General features: G+C 45.8%; 1 protein-coding gene across 1 annotated transcript; it reads right to left on the bottom strand.

The window, feature by feature from the left end:
- Window positions 1-4,537: 4,537 nt before the first annotated feature.
- Window positions 4,538-11,068, bottom strand: ATP4B (ATPase H+/K+ transporting subunit beta; the record flags this gene model as incomplete). The annotated part of the gene is made up of 7 exons (XM_084271526.1): window positions 4,538-4,699; window positions 4,866-4,958; window positions 5,949-6,005; window positions 7,303-7,502; window positions 8,395-8,508; window positions 9,497-9,625; window positions 10,957-11,068. 7 exons carry the CDS (start codon window positions 11,066-11,068, stop codon window positions 4,538-4,540), a joined length of 867 nt encoding a protein of 288 aa, XP_084127652.1.
- Window positions 11,069-14,465: the final 3,397 nt, after the last annotated feature.

The following is a 14,465-nucleotide window of genomic DNA, read 5'->3' as shown; positions in this document are numbered from 1 at the left end:
CTGCACCATATAGGACCTTTGGAGACCGCAGAGTTGCAGGCTGTGGGAAGGCTCCTGTTCTTCATCACATCAACCTGAGAGAATCTCTTAAATGCAAAGGCACACACTTACAGTTCAACTCCTAATGAAGGTACTTTAAGCTGGGTAGAGAGTGGGTCTCTACATTTCTCATGTTGATTTTAACCTTGAATCCCTGAGTGAGTTCTTGTAAAGGAAACTAATGCTAGAGTGCATTACTTGAGGAAGTCCTGTGTAACCTTGGTCCAGGCAGCCTGAGATCAGCCCTGAACCTCTCATTAGAAAAACTGTTGAAGGAAACAGCTGAAAGACAATTAAAAATCTGGAAAGCTAATTATAAAATTAATGATAAACTACAGAGTAGACCTTACCAAATGAGTATGGTAGCAGATTGCAACTTTGCAGCTGATTAGGGAAACTATGGGAATATTCCAGCATCCCCAAGCCTTTGGTTTTTTATTGTGTTCCCATTCTTAAATAGGTGTTTCAAAATACCATTGGATCCTGTGTTAGCTGCTGAATCAAAAATAGGTTTTGTGGCGTTATTGCTGATTGAGCAGCTGCATCAAAGAAGACTGTACATCTGTTGAACATCTTCTTTAACCCAGAAGAAAACCAAATAGTGATACTGGTTAGAAAAGAAGAAAGTAAGGAAAAAGCCAGATTACTGGGGATTGCTTGGCAAGCAGGGCACAGCCAGAACCCGTTGTGCTTAAACTGCACGATTTTGAACAAAGAGTTCAAGTTACAGTCACAGGAGGTAAGGCAGTGCTGAAGATACGGGATCCTAAAAATGATCTGGGTGTCAAGGTGGATGAGAACTGACTCCAAGTCTCCTAGGAGGCGGTGTTCTGAGGAACTAGCTGCTCTGATGTTGGATGTATAGGTAAAACTAGTCCTGGATCAGAAAGTGGTTTTACATCTGAATATGTACAGCCAGACCAGTCGTTTGCAGCTATGTATTTGTTAGCATCAATGTTTAAAAAGGGTATCAGAAAAATTGGGAAACATTCAAAAAAAAAAAAAAAAGCCCTTCCCTCAGTTATTCAATCCCTGGTGTCAAAATCTTTTAGCAAGAGATCTGAGGAACTCATAGTTTCGTTTATAAGAAAGAAATGAAGTACTGCATTTATGTCAGCTCACATTAAAAGATACCAGTTTTAAAAGGCTTATCAACATAGGAGAGCAGTGTGAGATTTAAGGACTGGAACTTGACATCAGAATAACTAAAACTAGTTCCGTAGATAATAAAGATATTGATAGCCCCCTGAAGCATACTTTGATAGAACTGCTAGAACTCCCACATTGGTAACAGTAGGACCCCACAGAAATACACACATTAATGATGAAACACCTTATCCCAAGTGTCTCCCCAGAATTCCATTCCAATGAGAGAAATGTATTGGGAGCCTAAGGAGGGAATTCTCAACCCAATTTCTAATTTTAAAGAAGAAGGGCTGGGTATCTGTTGCTCTCTCTGGTGTCAAGAAATTAAGAGAAGAACAGTCTTCATCCCCAGTGAGAGTTTTTCAAAGGAAACTGAGGAAAAGGAGACCTGGACTTTTGTGCACACGTTAACTCTACAAAAGAGAGTCTTGTTTGAGCTTGAACCTTTGTATCTGAAACAGCTGTGCAGAGCATCAGGTGCTTCCTGTGCCTGTTACTGATGCAGCTGCTCCTACAGCCGGCTACAGAAAGCAGCACGTGCTCAGGCACCTTGATTTGCTGCAGAATCAATCGCTGCCTGATTTTTATTACAGGCAAGAGATTAAAACCAGGTATGTGAGATGATGAGAGGAACTCCCAAGTGCAATAGCAATGACATCCATGTTAGACCATTAAACAAAGATTTAATTATTAATAGGTAGTGCACAGCAGTTTGGAAAGGTAGAGGGGAAATGTTTTGAACTTGCTGTGGTCTCATAGCACAAAGAAAATGCTTAAGGCACCAGGGAGCTTGTGACCAGTGTTCTTCTGCACTCCTAATTTTTCTTCATTGGTCTTAGTAATGGGCATTGGGACTTTCCACTTTGGTCACTGGCTTTGCTGGCCATATGAGTAGTCATGAGAGTAGGTGGAGGTGCCGAGGGGAAGTTACATCTCAAAGCAATTGCTGTGTTTCTGTTCTCTCTGCGCTGATCCTTGAGAGTTCTGTTTAGCACCTTGGAGGGACAAGTCTGGAAACTAATGTTTATTTGATATAAAAAATCATGGCATCCATGAGACTGGTTTCATGGTATGTTGGTTATCCTGCCGATGCCTTTTCTCCCAGACTTCTCTCCAGAGCCTGGCACTGACAGCCACTCAGTCTCCTAGAAATACCTGCTGCCCCCCTGTTTGCTATCTGCCCTCTCTGACCAATGTCCAAGTTAGTCTGTATGGAGTGACAGGACAAGGGGTAATGGCTCTAAACTGAAGGAGGGCATATTTAGGTTAAGTATCAGGAATAAATCCTTCCCTGTGAAGGCAGTGAGGCCCTGGCACAGGCTGCTCAGAGAAGCTGTGGCTGCCCCCTCCCTGGCAGTGTTTGAGGCCAGGTTGGATGGAGCTTTGGGCAACCTGGGCTAGTGGAGGGTGTCCCTGCCCATGGCAGGGGGTTGGAACTTGATGATGTTTAACGTCACTTCCAGCCCAAACCATTCTGTGATGCTATGGATAATGTCAGGTGGCTGAAAGTTACAGAGAAATCTAAATTCAGGGTGACAGTCTTTGTACTTGAAGAACCAGATGTGGGGGACCTGCACACCCTTTTTTTAACCTCAGATCGCATCATCCTTTGGTCAACACAGGGACGCTTCAGTCCTTCCTTTGAATGAATTTATCACATCAAAGGTCTCTTTGTAAAGCTGGTCTGGGCTGTCCTGAAGCTGTAGCTGTGCAGATACCTGGCCAGTGGGAAATTCCCACATCTTCCTGCGTTGTGTGACCTGTAATACTGCACTGCCCGATGCAACGTGCAAGCTGTCGGTGCTCAACACAGGCAAGCAGAGGATCTGCCTGTGTTAGAGATGCCAAGGGAAGAGGTCTTGGTTTCCTTGGCCATATTTAAGGATATTAAAGTAGACAACCTTTAATTGCTTCTGAGAACAAATTACTATCTTGTCATGAAAAATATTTTATTACTTCATTGTTTTCCATATTATTTTGGAAAGATGCCAAGGGAAGATCTGTGTTCCAGCAAACACATAAAACTGGTTTTCATTCCATGTCTTAGGAGAGGCAAAGCCCCATTGTAAGAATCGAAACTAATTCTCCACCAGAACCCAGCTGTGCAAAACTGTGACACCAGAGGGGAAAAAATACCTCTCTTGGATGAGGATGAGGATGGATTTTCTTACTATTTCTGAAATGCAGAATGCCTAATTTTCCAAGAAAGGCTCAAGTTCCATTTCTGGATTAGCAGGCAGAGAATTCCCTTCCTTACTGATGGCTTTCTGCAAGCTGTCTACCTAAGCATCACTCTAGTAAGGAAGGTTGACCTGTTACCTCTTCCCACTTCCTAAAATGTCCAGGCAGTCAAGGTGTAAATGTATTTCTTCTCTTGAATATCTTTGCTTCTGTGCAATGTTTCTTTTCTGGCTGGAGCATTCTGGGCTTCACTCAACATAAAAGCACTGTACAGGCAGAGCAGTCCTGTGCATCTGTATCATCTGTGGTGGCATTCAGCTTCTCAAATTTCAGATTCACTGAAGGATTTAGTGTTACTTCAGCATCTTCCAGAATATTCCAGCGAACCCAAAATTCATCATCATGATATAAGCTACTGGGAAGAACACCCCAAAAACCTCTTAATAGTTAACAAACGGAGTTCTCCTGACTGTAACTGGGTGTTATGGTCTTACTGGTCGCTTTCATTACATTACACACCACACACAGGAGTTGTAAGTAGTAAAGTAAAACCCATCAACCGGAGGATGGATTCCATCTTGGCTTCTTTTTGCAGTCCTATGTTTGCCAAATAGAAAACTCTGACCAGGCCAACTAGTACAAAAACCCGACACACTGGGACACAGAGAATTTTAATATACGTCTGCAATTTATACATCTTACAGCAGAGAGATTGAGACTTATGTTACTTGCTAGGATTTCAAAGTACTGGTTTCTTTTCCCTAAGTACCTGCTTCTTGGTAGCCAAGATCTAGTATCATACATCAATTACTGGTTGTGGTTTGGAAAGCGACTGAAAATGATGGTTTGATCCTATGCTTATTTTTGTTGGAGGGGTGCAGCCACTCAGTTTAGAGGGAATTTGCTTAGTACAGATTCTTGCCCGAAGGCAGCAGCAGACCGTAGCCTTGGAACAGTAAGCTATGTACATCGAGATAGTCCTTGTCTCCTTCACGCGCTGAGAGCGGTACCTTGATTTGGAGCTATGTGGGTCATCTCTCAGTAGAAAACGTGTCTTTGCACCGGAATTTGCATAAATCTACATGAAAATCATGGAAAATAAATACAGATGGATGTGCTAATAGGTAAGTCGCTCTTCAGGCGTGTATTTCGGAAGTGTCTCTGTTGCCGCTCAGTCTTCTATTTTCAATTTAAATTCCACTTTTCCCTCATATGGGTCGTGAACGTTATCAAAGGTAATTCCAGCTCCAATGATTTTGCACACGATTCTGAGTTCTACGTTCCTCGTGATGTTGAGAAATTTCACAGCTACCAAAGGATTGCTGTAGCTGGGCTAGGAGGAAAGAAGAAAAGCCTGATGAGTCTTACGCTACCCCTTTAAAACCGAAGCCTTCAAACTAGCCTTCTCCCCGGCTTTCATATGGCTGTGGAGATGCCCTGTGCCTTCCATCCAACCCAGAGGAGGAAAACAAGATTGAGGTACAGGAGCAGCCACCCACCTGCGACTTTTTTCCATAGTAGGGGAAGTAGTGCAGGTTGAAGGTGCCATTCACAGGGTAGTAGTCCACCTCCAGCTGCCGAGCCTTGTCACCCTGTTTGTAACACAAGAAAGCAGCTCTGTTGGCCGGGCTGCCCCACACCAGCCCCCCACGGGTGTTTCGCTGCTGCTGCTAAAGGCTGTGCAGTCTGCGTTGTAACTCAGACTCAGCGGTCTGCTTTACTGTTTGCAAAGAGAAGTGGAGATCTCCCTGCTGTTCCTATTGCCCTGAATATCCCTGGGATATTCAAACTAGCATTTTGCTGTTGGTAGGTTTGGTGCAGATGGTTCAGTTTTCGTTATGTATTAAGCACAGGTTTATGAATACCACTCAAGAGTTTTCTCCAAGGCTGGATAATCATGAGTGGCAGGGCATGTGGCAGAGTATGGGCAAGTACCTAGGCACTTTCTCATTTGGCGAGTTGGGGGCCGGTTGAGGCGCGCAGGGCGCCTGAAGGAGCTGCCCTGATGGTGTGAGCTTCGCTGCTGGGAGCTGAACCCAAACAGCAAATGTTCTTCAGGGCATGAGGAAAAGCTATTGTTTTCTAGGCATTTTAAAAGAAAGTAAATGTGGTGGTGGTGGTGTTAAGATATCTGCTAGTGCAAGAAGTTGCACAGAGCTGAGAATATTCCCAGTACTGGGCCAGAAAGATCTGAAGAACTGTTCACGAGGGCATGCACCAAGAGGACAAAGGGTAATGGTTTTAAACTCAAAAAGGGGAGATTTAGTTGGATATTGGAAAAAAAGTCTTCAATGTGAGGATGTTAGATCACTGGGACAGGTTGCCCAGAGAGGTAGTGGAGGCTCCATCCCTAGACATACTCAAGGTCAGGCTTGATGGGGCTCTGAGCGACCTGATCTACTGAAGATGTTCCTGCGTACAGCGGGGGAGTTGAACTAGATGGCCTTTAAGGGTCCCTTCCAGCCTAACACATTCTGTGATTTCCAGAGCTGCAGGACAATCTTTCTGGTTGTAACTGCGCTTCACTTGCAAGAATAGCTGCAGTGCTTGAAATTTTTGAGACTCAGACCTCTTACACTTACTACATATGTGCAGTCCACTCGCGGTGCAGTGCCGTTACCAGGGAGAAACTTGATAATCTGAAATAGAAAACACATACCCGGGCACGTTGGGAAACTTTGGAGAGACAACCCAGCAAATGATTAACAGACCCTCAGATGCTGCTTAAAGTGTGTCCATGTGAGGTGAATGGGTCACCTCAGCTGTGTACCTGGGTGAAAACACCATGCTGTGGCTGGATATTTAAGAAGCTGGACTCTGTGCCACCCATGATGGGCACTGCAGGCAGGCTTTCTCCTGGTAAGCCCAGCTCTTCTCACCTGCCCATACTGCTTGCCCATTGCTGGGGGTCTCTTAAAGCATCCAGTGGCATGAAAATAAAGGAGTAGATGAATCCCTGTGCTTTTCATCACACACCTTCAGCTTTGGCAGAAACTCTTGGACCCATCTGATGTGACAAAAATAGCAGGGTTGCTTCCCATAGCAGCAAAAGTGGAAGGAGGTAAAGCAAACCCCACCCTCGAGCACTATCCCTGTGCCGTTCCCCCACAGTGCTGGTGTGCAGCCTCGCTGATGGAGGCAAAGACTTTGTGGGGAAGAAACAGCCCTGTGTTTCACCTGCCAAAAATCAGGGGCACAGCTCTCCTCTCACAGCTGGACCTTGCAGAGGTTCTTAAAGATGCTCATTGCTCGAGTCCAGGCACCCGAAAACAGAAGGTATTTTGTCTGTCAGGAACCAGTGGAGAAGGTGAACTCTTTGCTTTGTACTCAAATTGAACCAGAAGTCTCAGAACCTTACTTGGGAACAAAAATAAAATGCTTACACCTTCATGTATGTCCTGAAAAAAACTGAAAGAAGAGTGGAAGGCGCCCTTTTTCCAAGTAAAAGGGCTTTACTGTGTCTTTACTGAAGACACATCCATCGGGTTTGAGTTTTGCCTTTACAGGTTCTGCTGAAGATTTTCCTTGCAGCCTGGAGAAAAGAAGCATGTGACTTTCTTTCCCGTCTGTGAGATCACTCCAGCTACTGTCACGTCTTAACACCTTGGCTGAAGCCACAGGATCGGGGTATTGCAGAAGGGAAGCTGCTCTGCGCACTCAGTTTTGTCAGGCGAGAGCGCTACGGGGCTGCTGACAGAACTAACCAAACCCCAGCGCTTTGTAGAGTCTGTTCAGAGCTCACTTTACCTTAAGTTACATCTCAAGGGGTGGTGACCAAGTCTCTGTGGTCACTCTGGAGGTCTCTCAGGAAAAGCACATGAATTTGTCTTCCCAGTACAAAGCAGAGCCCGCAGCAGCAGACAGCACAGCAGCCCCCCGAGCTACTCGAGCTACCAGGGGTTCCCTACCCACTCAGCACCCTGAGCTTGTACTTACCCTGTTCATTTTTATAATAAAACAAGGTTTTCCTTCTGGAAACCCAAAAGTAGGGTCTGTGATGCCAGAGCAGTTTTGAAGCATATCTGAGGTGAATTTGCAGGACAGCTTGGTTTTATTCGGGCCATCGAAGGTGTCCTGGATGAAGTAGGTGTCGCTGGTGCAGTTGATGTTCGGACGCTGAGCAGCTGGGGTATATGCTAGATATGTGGAGGAAAAATACCCTGCTGATGCTTTTCAGATCTAAATTACACATCCTGACATCAGGCTGGAGGCTCTACCACGGGAAACCGTACTGTGAGTGAAGCTGGGGTTAGGAGGAATGAGGCAAGCTGGAATTGCTTGGGGGGAGGGGGTGGGTTTAGAATACCCAGGCAAAGCAAAGAAAGAGATCAAATTGAGTTAAGTCTGGGAATTTGGGATGATACCTCCATAAAATTTCATTTCAAATATATTTTTCTCTCAATATGCGTATGAGAACCACAGAAATTGGGTATTAAGGCTCACAAGGCAGATAGATGTATTGGGATGGGAACAGGCAAATGGAGCAGCAAGCCTGCTTTGCCTGTGCTCCCTGATGACACTGTGCAAGGGCTTTGGACAGCTTACATGGGTATGGATGGTATGCTAATTCAGCTAAGTTTTGAAGGCCGTTTTCCTTCAGCCTTCCTATTAGCCAGTTTTCATAGAATCACAGAATGGTCTGGGTTGGAAGGGACCCCAAGGATCATTGAGTTCCAACCCCCTGCCACAGGCAGGGCCACCAACCTCCAGGCCTGGATCTACACAAGGCTGCCCAGGGCCCCATCCAACCTGGCCTTGACAACCTGGCCATTTTATTACAGCTGTCCAATATAAAAGCCTCCCTAAAAGCCCCTAAACAGGGCTCCGCTTCAACGAACACGTGTGTTGGATTTATAGCTTCCTGGGGTGGTTTGCTCATCCCTTTGAGAAGATGCTTTTTCCACTCAAAACCCGCCGATTTCAGAAAGACAAAGAGAAAATGGAAACTCTGAGTTAAGGTACTCAGACCCAGTAAGGGAGAAACAACAACATGTTCCTTCAATATTAAGCAGGAACCCCCATTTTTACCTGTCAGAAACGTCCGCAGAGTGGTCACTAAGCCTCCCCAGGTTTTATTGTCGGATACGTTGTAATAAATTTGCAGTCCTCTATCCCCATAAACGTCAGGTCGTAACGTCACACCTTCATGGGGGAAGAAAAGGGAAGGCAAAGCAGAGGAGAGGTGCTAGGCAGGGATTTTATTTTTTAAATTTAAATGACAGTAGCGATTGCACTGCATCGGGACTCATTGGGTAAGTGTAGGAGATCCCCAGGCTTTGCTTGGGGGGGTGGGAGGGGTTAACCACGTTAAAACCTGAAGTGTCTGCTGCTGCTAAACTTTTCCTTGATATCCATGCTGTTAATAGAACAGCAAATGCAAAAGCATTCCAGCAATTGTGCTGCTTTTCCCCAGGACTTATTAAAAATAATAGTTCTCAGAGTTTTAGGCTAACAAAAGAGATCACACAGGAGCGTGAGAAACAGCTTCTGACAAAAGCCACTCTTGGAATTTTACAGGAGTAATTTTGCCAGCAAACATTGAGCTTGCTGAATATTGGGAAAGGGAACTTCAAAATCCAGCAGTGGGCAGGTGGAATATTTTCCAGGGCTACAGCTCCGAAGCAGTCCTTGCTTCCTTCCCGCTGCTTCCAAAAACAAGCCAGTGGGGCAGTGAAATTCTAGCAGTGTGTACTGATCATCCCTGGCTGAAACCATCTTGCTCCTTGCCAGTCCCACCCCGTGCCCCACAGGTCTTTATTTCCAACCCTGGGCATCTGTCGTATTTGTACTTGCTTGGCCACCGGCACAGTCTGTCTCCCAGGGGAGGGATTCCTGCTCTCCCAGGGACTTTCCATGCTGACAGCCAGCGTGGAAACACCCACCCCAGGCTGCTTGTCCCAGCACCCCTCTGTCTGGCCCGGCATCCCAAAACCCCCTGGGTGCTTGTGGGGGCTGGGCCAGAAACTAAGGTTTCCTGAGGGGAGAATCAACCTGATGTGTTCTGTGCCTGTCTCCCCTCACACCCAGACTCTGCTGATGCCCAGCCCAGCCCCACAAAGCCGTAGTGGGGACGTGGGAGGGTTTATCCTCCCCCCACCCAGGGCAGCAGCAGAGGGGACTGTGGCAGTACCTGGGGATTTCAGCTGGTCTTGGTAATCCGGCTCGTACGGATTCACTGTCCTCATTAAAGAATAAATGGAGAGCGCAAACAGCCCCGACATCACCACGTAGAAAGCCAGGTAGTACAGGCTGATCCACACTGTGGGGAAAACAAGGAGGGAAAAAATCTCATGTTTCAAGTGAGGCAGAGAGCGCGGTGAGTGTCCCAGCAGTGGTGGCCATCTCCTTTCTGCCCTTGGCCCAGGGAGGTTTCCCCTGTGAAGGGCCTTGGTGTTTTGTATCTTTTTTTCTCTACGCCCAGCAGTATGTTCCTTTAGAAAGCTTCAGCTGTGAACATGTTTGGTTTTACAACGGTTTGTGAAGTAGCAGGTGCTTAGCTCGGATTCTTTAAAGGCTAAAAGGTTGTGTGGCTTCCTGAAGTCACTTGACATGCAAAGACAATTTGCCTGCTCGTTACACACGGGCTGCACGGCACAGCCAAGGTGTTGCTTCAAAAAGCCAAGCTGCTCCTTGGCAGGTGTCAGTCTTCCAGCTGTGTTGATCTTTTAGACCTGTTATCACCTCACTGCCTTTTACACCTGAAGTCACCTTCCCCAAAACATGCCACCTCACAGTTTTATTCTGGTGTGAGACGTGGAATGTGCCGTGTTTCTGTCTGCCTGCGCACAGCGCGTCTCAGAGGTGGCTGGTGCCCTGCAAGCACCCAGGGAGCATTTTGGGGCTGCTGTCAGAGACCGATCCCTGTAATCATTTGTCACCTCATGGCACCACTTTCTCTTCAAAGTGGAAAGGTTCACATTTTGGTCTGATTTTCTGTAAAATCATGGTTCTAAGAATGGCTAATGAGCTACACCTACAGGCTTTGTGGCAGGGAAAAGAACCCCATCTGGAACCTCGCAGCTACTGGGAAGAGGAGGGACCTTCCTTACAGTGGTCAGGGCTGCCCATCCCAGAACGTAGATGAGAAAACACTTGGTCATCGTAGACACAAGTCCGTGTGAGCATGCAGTGACAAGATCTACTGAGCAGACAGTAATGTAGAAATGAATTTTGGAAAAGCAAAATGTGTTTCCAAAGAATTGGACAAAACCCACCACCCGAACAAAACTCTCCGTGTGCCAGAACCCCAGTAGCCAGCAATGTCAGAATGATACCACAAACGTCCCCCTTAGCTATTAATAAATTAATTGCTCATGTGTTACGTTTCATCCTTTTTATGTATTTGACCCCAAATCAGTTTAAAGCTTGCTTATATTTACAGGAGCTACTTGAATCAATGTTTTGATCTCACTGATTCAGCTGACAGGGCCACCCTAAAAGGAGCTCAGAAGGGTTATATGACAGCCGACCCCTCCAACAATCACAGCATGCCTGTCACCACGTTACATCCTATTCATTAGGCTAAACCCCCGACCTGAGACTGGTAAGTACATCAGAAGGAAGAGAAGACTCTTGTGTCTGCACACCTACCCCAGTTGATTAAGGTCCTTCCCATGAAGAGCTTTGTTTCTGGATTCCAGACAAAACGACGGAAATTTTCCATCCGCTCGCTGCAGGTCTTTTTTTCATTTAAGGTTGCCATTTTCTCACAGAACTCCCCCAAAACCCGTCCTCCTCAGAAACTAAGAAATTCAACCAGTGCCCAAACAGTTGCCCAAGAAGCTCACTTGGGTTTTTATACCTTATTGTCCGCTGAAGGTCAACGAGATTACTTTCCATACCAATGAAAGCCCCCTGCACACCATTATCAACCCGCAGCAGATACCATTCTTTACAAAGGGTGTTGATAGTGCTCAACGTTGGGGCTGGCAAAGGAGATTTAGCTCCTATCAAACGCCCTTCTCCTTTCTCTTGGCCACCTCAGCACATCAGCAGAGTTACGCAGTTCGCGAGTGCCTGTGGGGCTTGCGATACCCTCGCTGCGATAGCTGTTATCAGAGCAGATAAAGTGAAGGAGAACTTGCTTCTCTCTGGGTTTTCTTTTCTTTCCCCTTTTTTTTTTTTTTTGTTCCAATTAACCTCCAAATACTGGGTATAATTGTCCCATTACAACCCACAGCCATCTGTTGGGATATACAGGATTGTAGCGGGAGCGAGTGGAGGAAAAGCACCGTGTCCCAGCGTGTTTGTGGGGCTGCACAGTCGGGGGAATTAGGATCAACATTTTCCTGCTTTCTGCAGGAAATGTTTTGAGGTGATCTCTGATGATGCTAGTTAAGTTTCAGGGGGTATCCCCCGCTTTGTTTGCTGCCTGTGTTTGCCTCCCTGGTAGCACACCGCTGGAAAAGCCAGGAGAAAGATGGTGGAGAGGAAAAGAAGAAGAAATAGTATAAAAGTTTTGCCATACAGAGAACATACAAGTGATATTTGATACCTTTTCTACCTGCTTTAAGCTCTTCTATCTGCTTTAAGCCTGTTCTGAGGCAGATGCCTGAGCCTGCACTCACTCTGTGCGCGGAGGAGTGGGACTGAGGAGTGTCCTAAGCAGCCCCCACGGATGGAAAAGCACAGGGTGCAGGGCAAATGGCAGAGCTGAGGGGCTCTCTCAACACCCCTGCTGCAAGGGGACCTTGGGTTTCAGAAAGGCCTTCCAGGCACACTGGAGTCCTTGCTGCTTGTTGGAGTTGTTCACTAGTATTCTTGTTCTCTTCCTGAACCCCAGGAGTGCCTGAGCCCAAAATTGCCTGGTGGGGTTAGTAGTGCCAGTGGAGGGTTCATCCCTTTTAACCAGGTATATTGGTGTGCCCTGCCTCCTCACTTCATGGGATGCACAGTGGGAGCAAAGTCTTTAAAACAGGCACGTGGGAGAAGGTTCACTGAGAGCCTTTGGGTTATTTGGATGTTGAGACAGCTATAACTGAACCTGTCTGCTGGAGTAATGTGGCAGGGGTGTTCTGTCAGCCAAATTACACCGAGTTTCTGAACACAGAAAGAGATTTATTGTGCTTTTCTGCCTGAGATCAGACAGCGATAGTTTAGCCTAATAGCCACCAATTTGGGGTGATTTAACTTGTTTTCAGATGATGAAACAGGAGTCAGGCCAAGGAAAAGAAAAATAGGGTTTCCAGACATTTGCCCGATTTGTATGAGCCATAGAAAGGAGAGGAGGGTGAACAACAAAAGTCCATTCAGTCATTACACTGGGAGCTGACTGATGTCCGGGACAAACGGGGATTGTTTTGTTTTTAAAGTTAAAATAAGACAAGGAGATTGGGTGCTGACCTGAAAATGATGGAAATGAAACAGCTGCCCAGAGGTTAAAAGGCTTGTGGAGGCTCCCAGGTAGGGGGTTCAGAAATGAGGATGGAGGTGTGAGGGAGTTAGAGGGGAGAGCAGGGAGGGAAGCAGCAGGTCTCCAACGGGATCTAACTTTCTCTGTGCTGTGCAGGAGAGCTTGTGGCCTGTCTGATGGAGAGTGGCAACTGGGATCGGTTGAGATGTGGAGTTGGAAGCTTTATGAAGACTTGTGGAGTTGGAAGCTCTGTGCTGCTTGCAGAAAGGTGATAGTTTAAGAGCACATGGACATCAGTAGGTGACTAAATATAAGCAAGGAATTAACTATTAATGATGAAATTAAATCCCAAATTATATCCCAAAGGAAAATGTTGTTACTTCTGTTCACATGATGAAAATGATGCAGAAATCATCAGGGTGCACAGTGTCTATGCAGGAGGTGATGGGGAGCCACTCAAAACTTAGGAGTTTGAGCTCAAATGAAACTGAGGTCAAGGATTTCACATGATCTTCTTTTTGATATTACAAAGAGGGGAAAGGAGGGGAGGGGAGGATTGGATTCAAATGGAGGAGGAGGGCCTGGATGCTTTTAATGCTGCCCATGGTTGTACGTAATCTGCTAGTCTAGATTCAACAGTGCTGGCTGCATTAGGCAAGAGTAAGGAAGCAAAATGATTCAAGTGGAGGATGTAAATTAAATTTCCTTACTCCTAAACTGAGGTTAGTAAAGCTCAGTGAAAACTGAATACAAACATACACCAAGTTAACAGCAGCATCTACAATAAGAGGCAAAAATAAAGCAGACCAATATCACAGATGCAAATCTGTTCTGACTCAAAGGTCCAAAAACATAAATTAGCTAAATGCATTAACCACATTAATATAAAAGGGTAAATAGAATTAGTATAATTTTATTGTATCCTCATTATATTATAAGTTATGCACATAATTTCAACTGATGCACACATTAAATACATAAATATATTAAAACCAATCAATTAAAGAAATGCATTTACCTAAAAACCAGAAGTAAGAAAACCAAGGTCATGTAACAGTGAGCAGTTATACTAAGATGGTTTTTCTCTCAGATTTCTCCTCCAGTATTGCAAATTATTAATGAAAATGTCAGATATTGATTGGTCAGTGAAAAATAAAAGATGCCAACAGATAGGAGCTGAAAAACTTGCACTTCACGGAAGGATTTTGGAGGCAGCATTGAACTTGAAGACCAGACATGCTTTTGGGAGTGGTGCCCTGTGCGCCACCAGCCAACTGCTCATGGCACTCAGGGGGGGAGAAAGCAGGCATTTTCTATTCAACACTAACTAGGTGGATAACAGCAGAAACAGATTTCATTAAAAAACGCATTTTACTTGCACGATGTCTAAATAGAAGTAAAGGAATGGGGTTGCTTAGAAAATAAGTAGCCACTCGTTAAGTACACAACTCTGCTCCGAAGATATTTGCAAGCACTTTTGAAAGACAAGACGGGGGCTGGGATTTACTAAGGGCACACCAGACCCACCAGCCAGGTTTTTCTTCTCCTGTGAGATGTATGAGCTGGTGGGTAAAGGCAGAGGCTTTCCAATTTGACGTCATCCAGGGTGATGTCATCAGAGCTTGCGACACGGCAGACAGATGGGAGCTGCACACTGGCTCGGGGAGGGCTGGGGGATAGATGGTGGCTGAGCATCAGAGACCAGAGCGCAGTGGCCAAGAGGTGGACATCCAGCATGGAGCTGTGT

This window comes from Gallinula chloropus (genome assembly GCF_964237585.1).
Source record: "Gallinula chloropus genome assembly, chromosome: 1".
Classification (NCBI taxonomy): domain Eukaryota; kingdom Metazoa; phylum Chordata; class Aves; order Gruiformes; family Rallidae; genus Gallinula; species Gallinula chloropus.
This window is presented reverse-complemented; position numbering and strand designations above follow the sequence as displayed.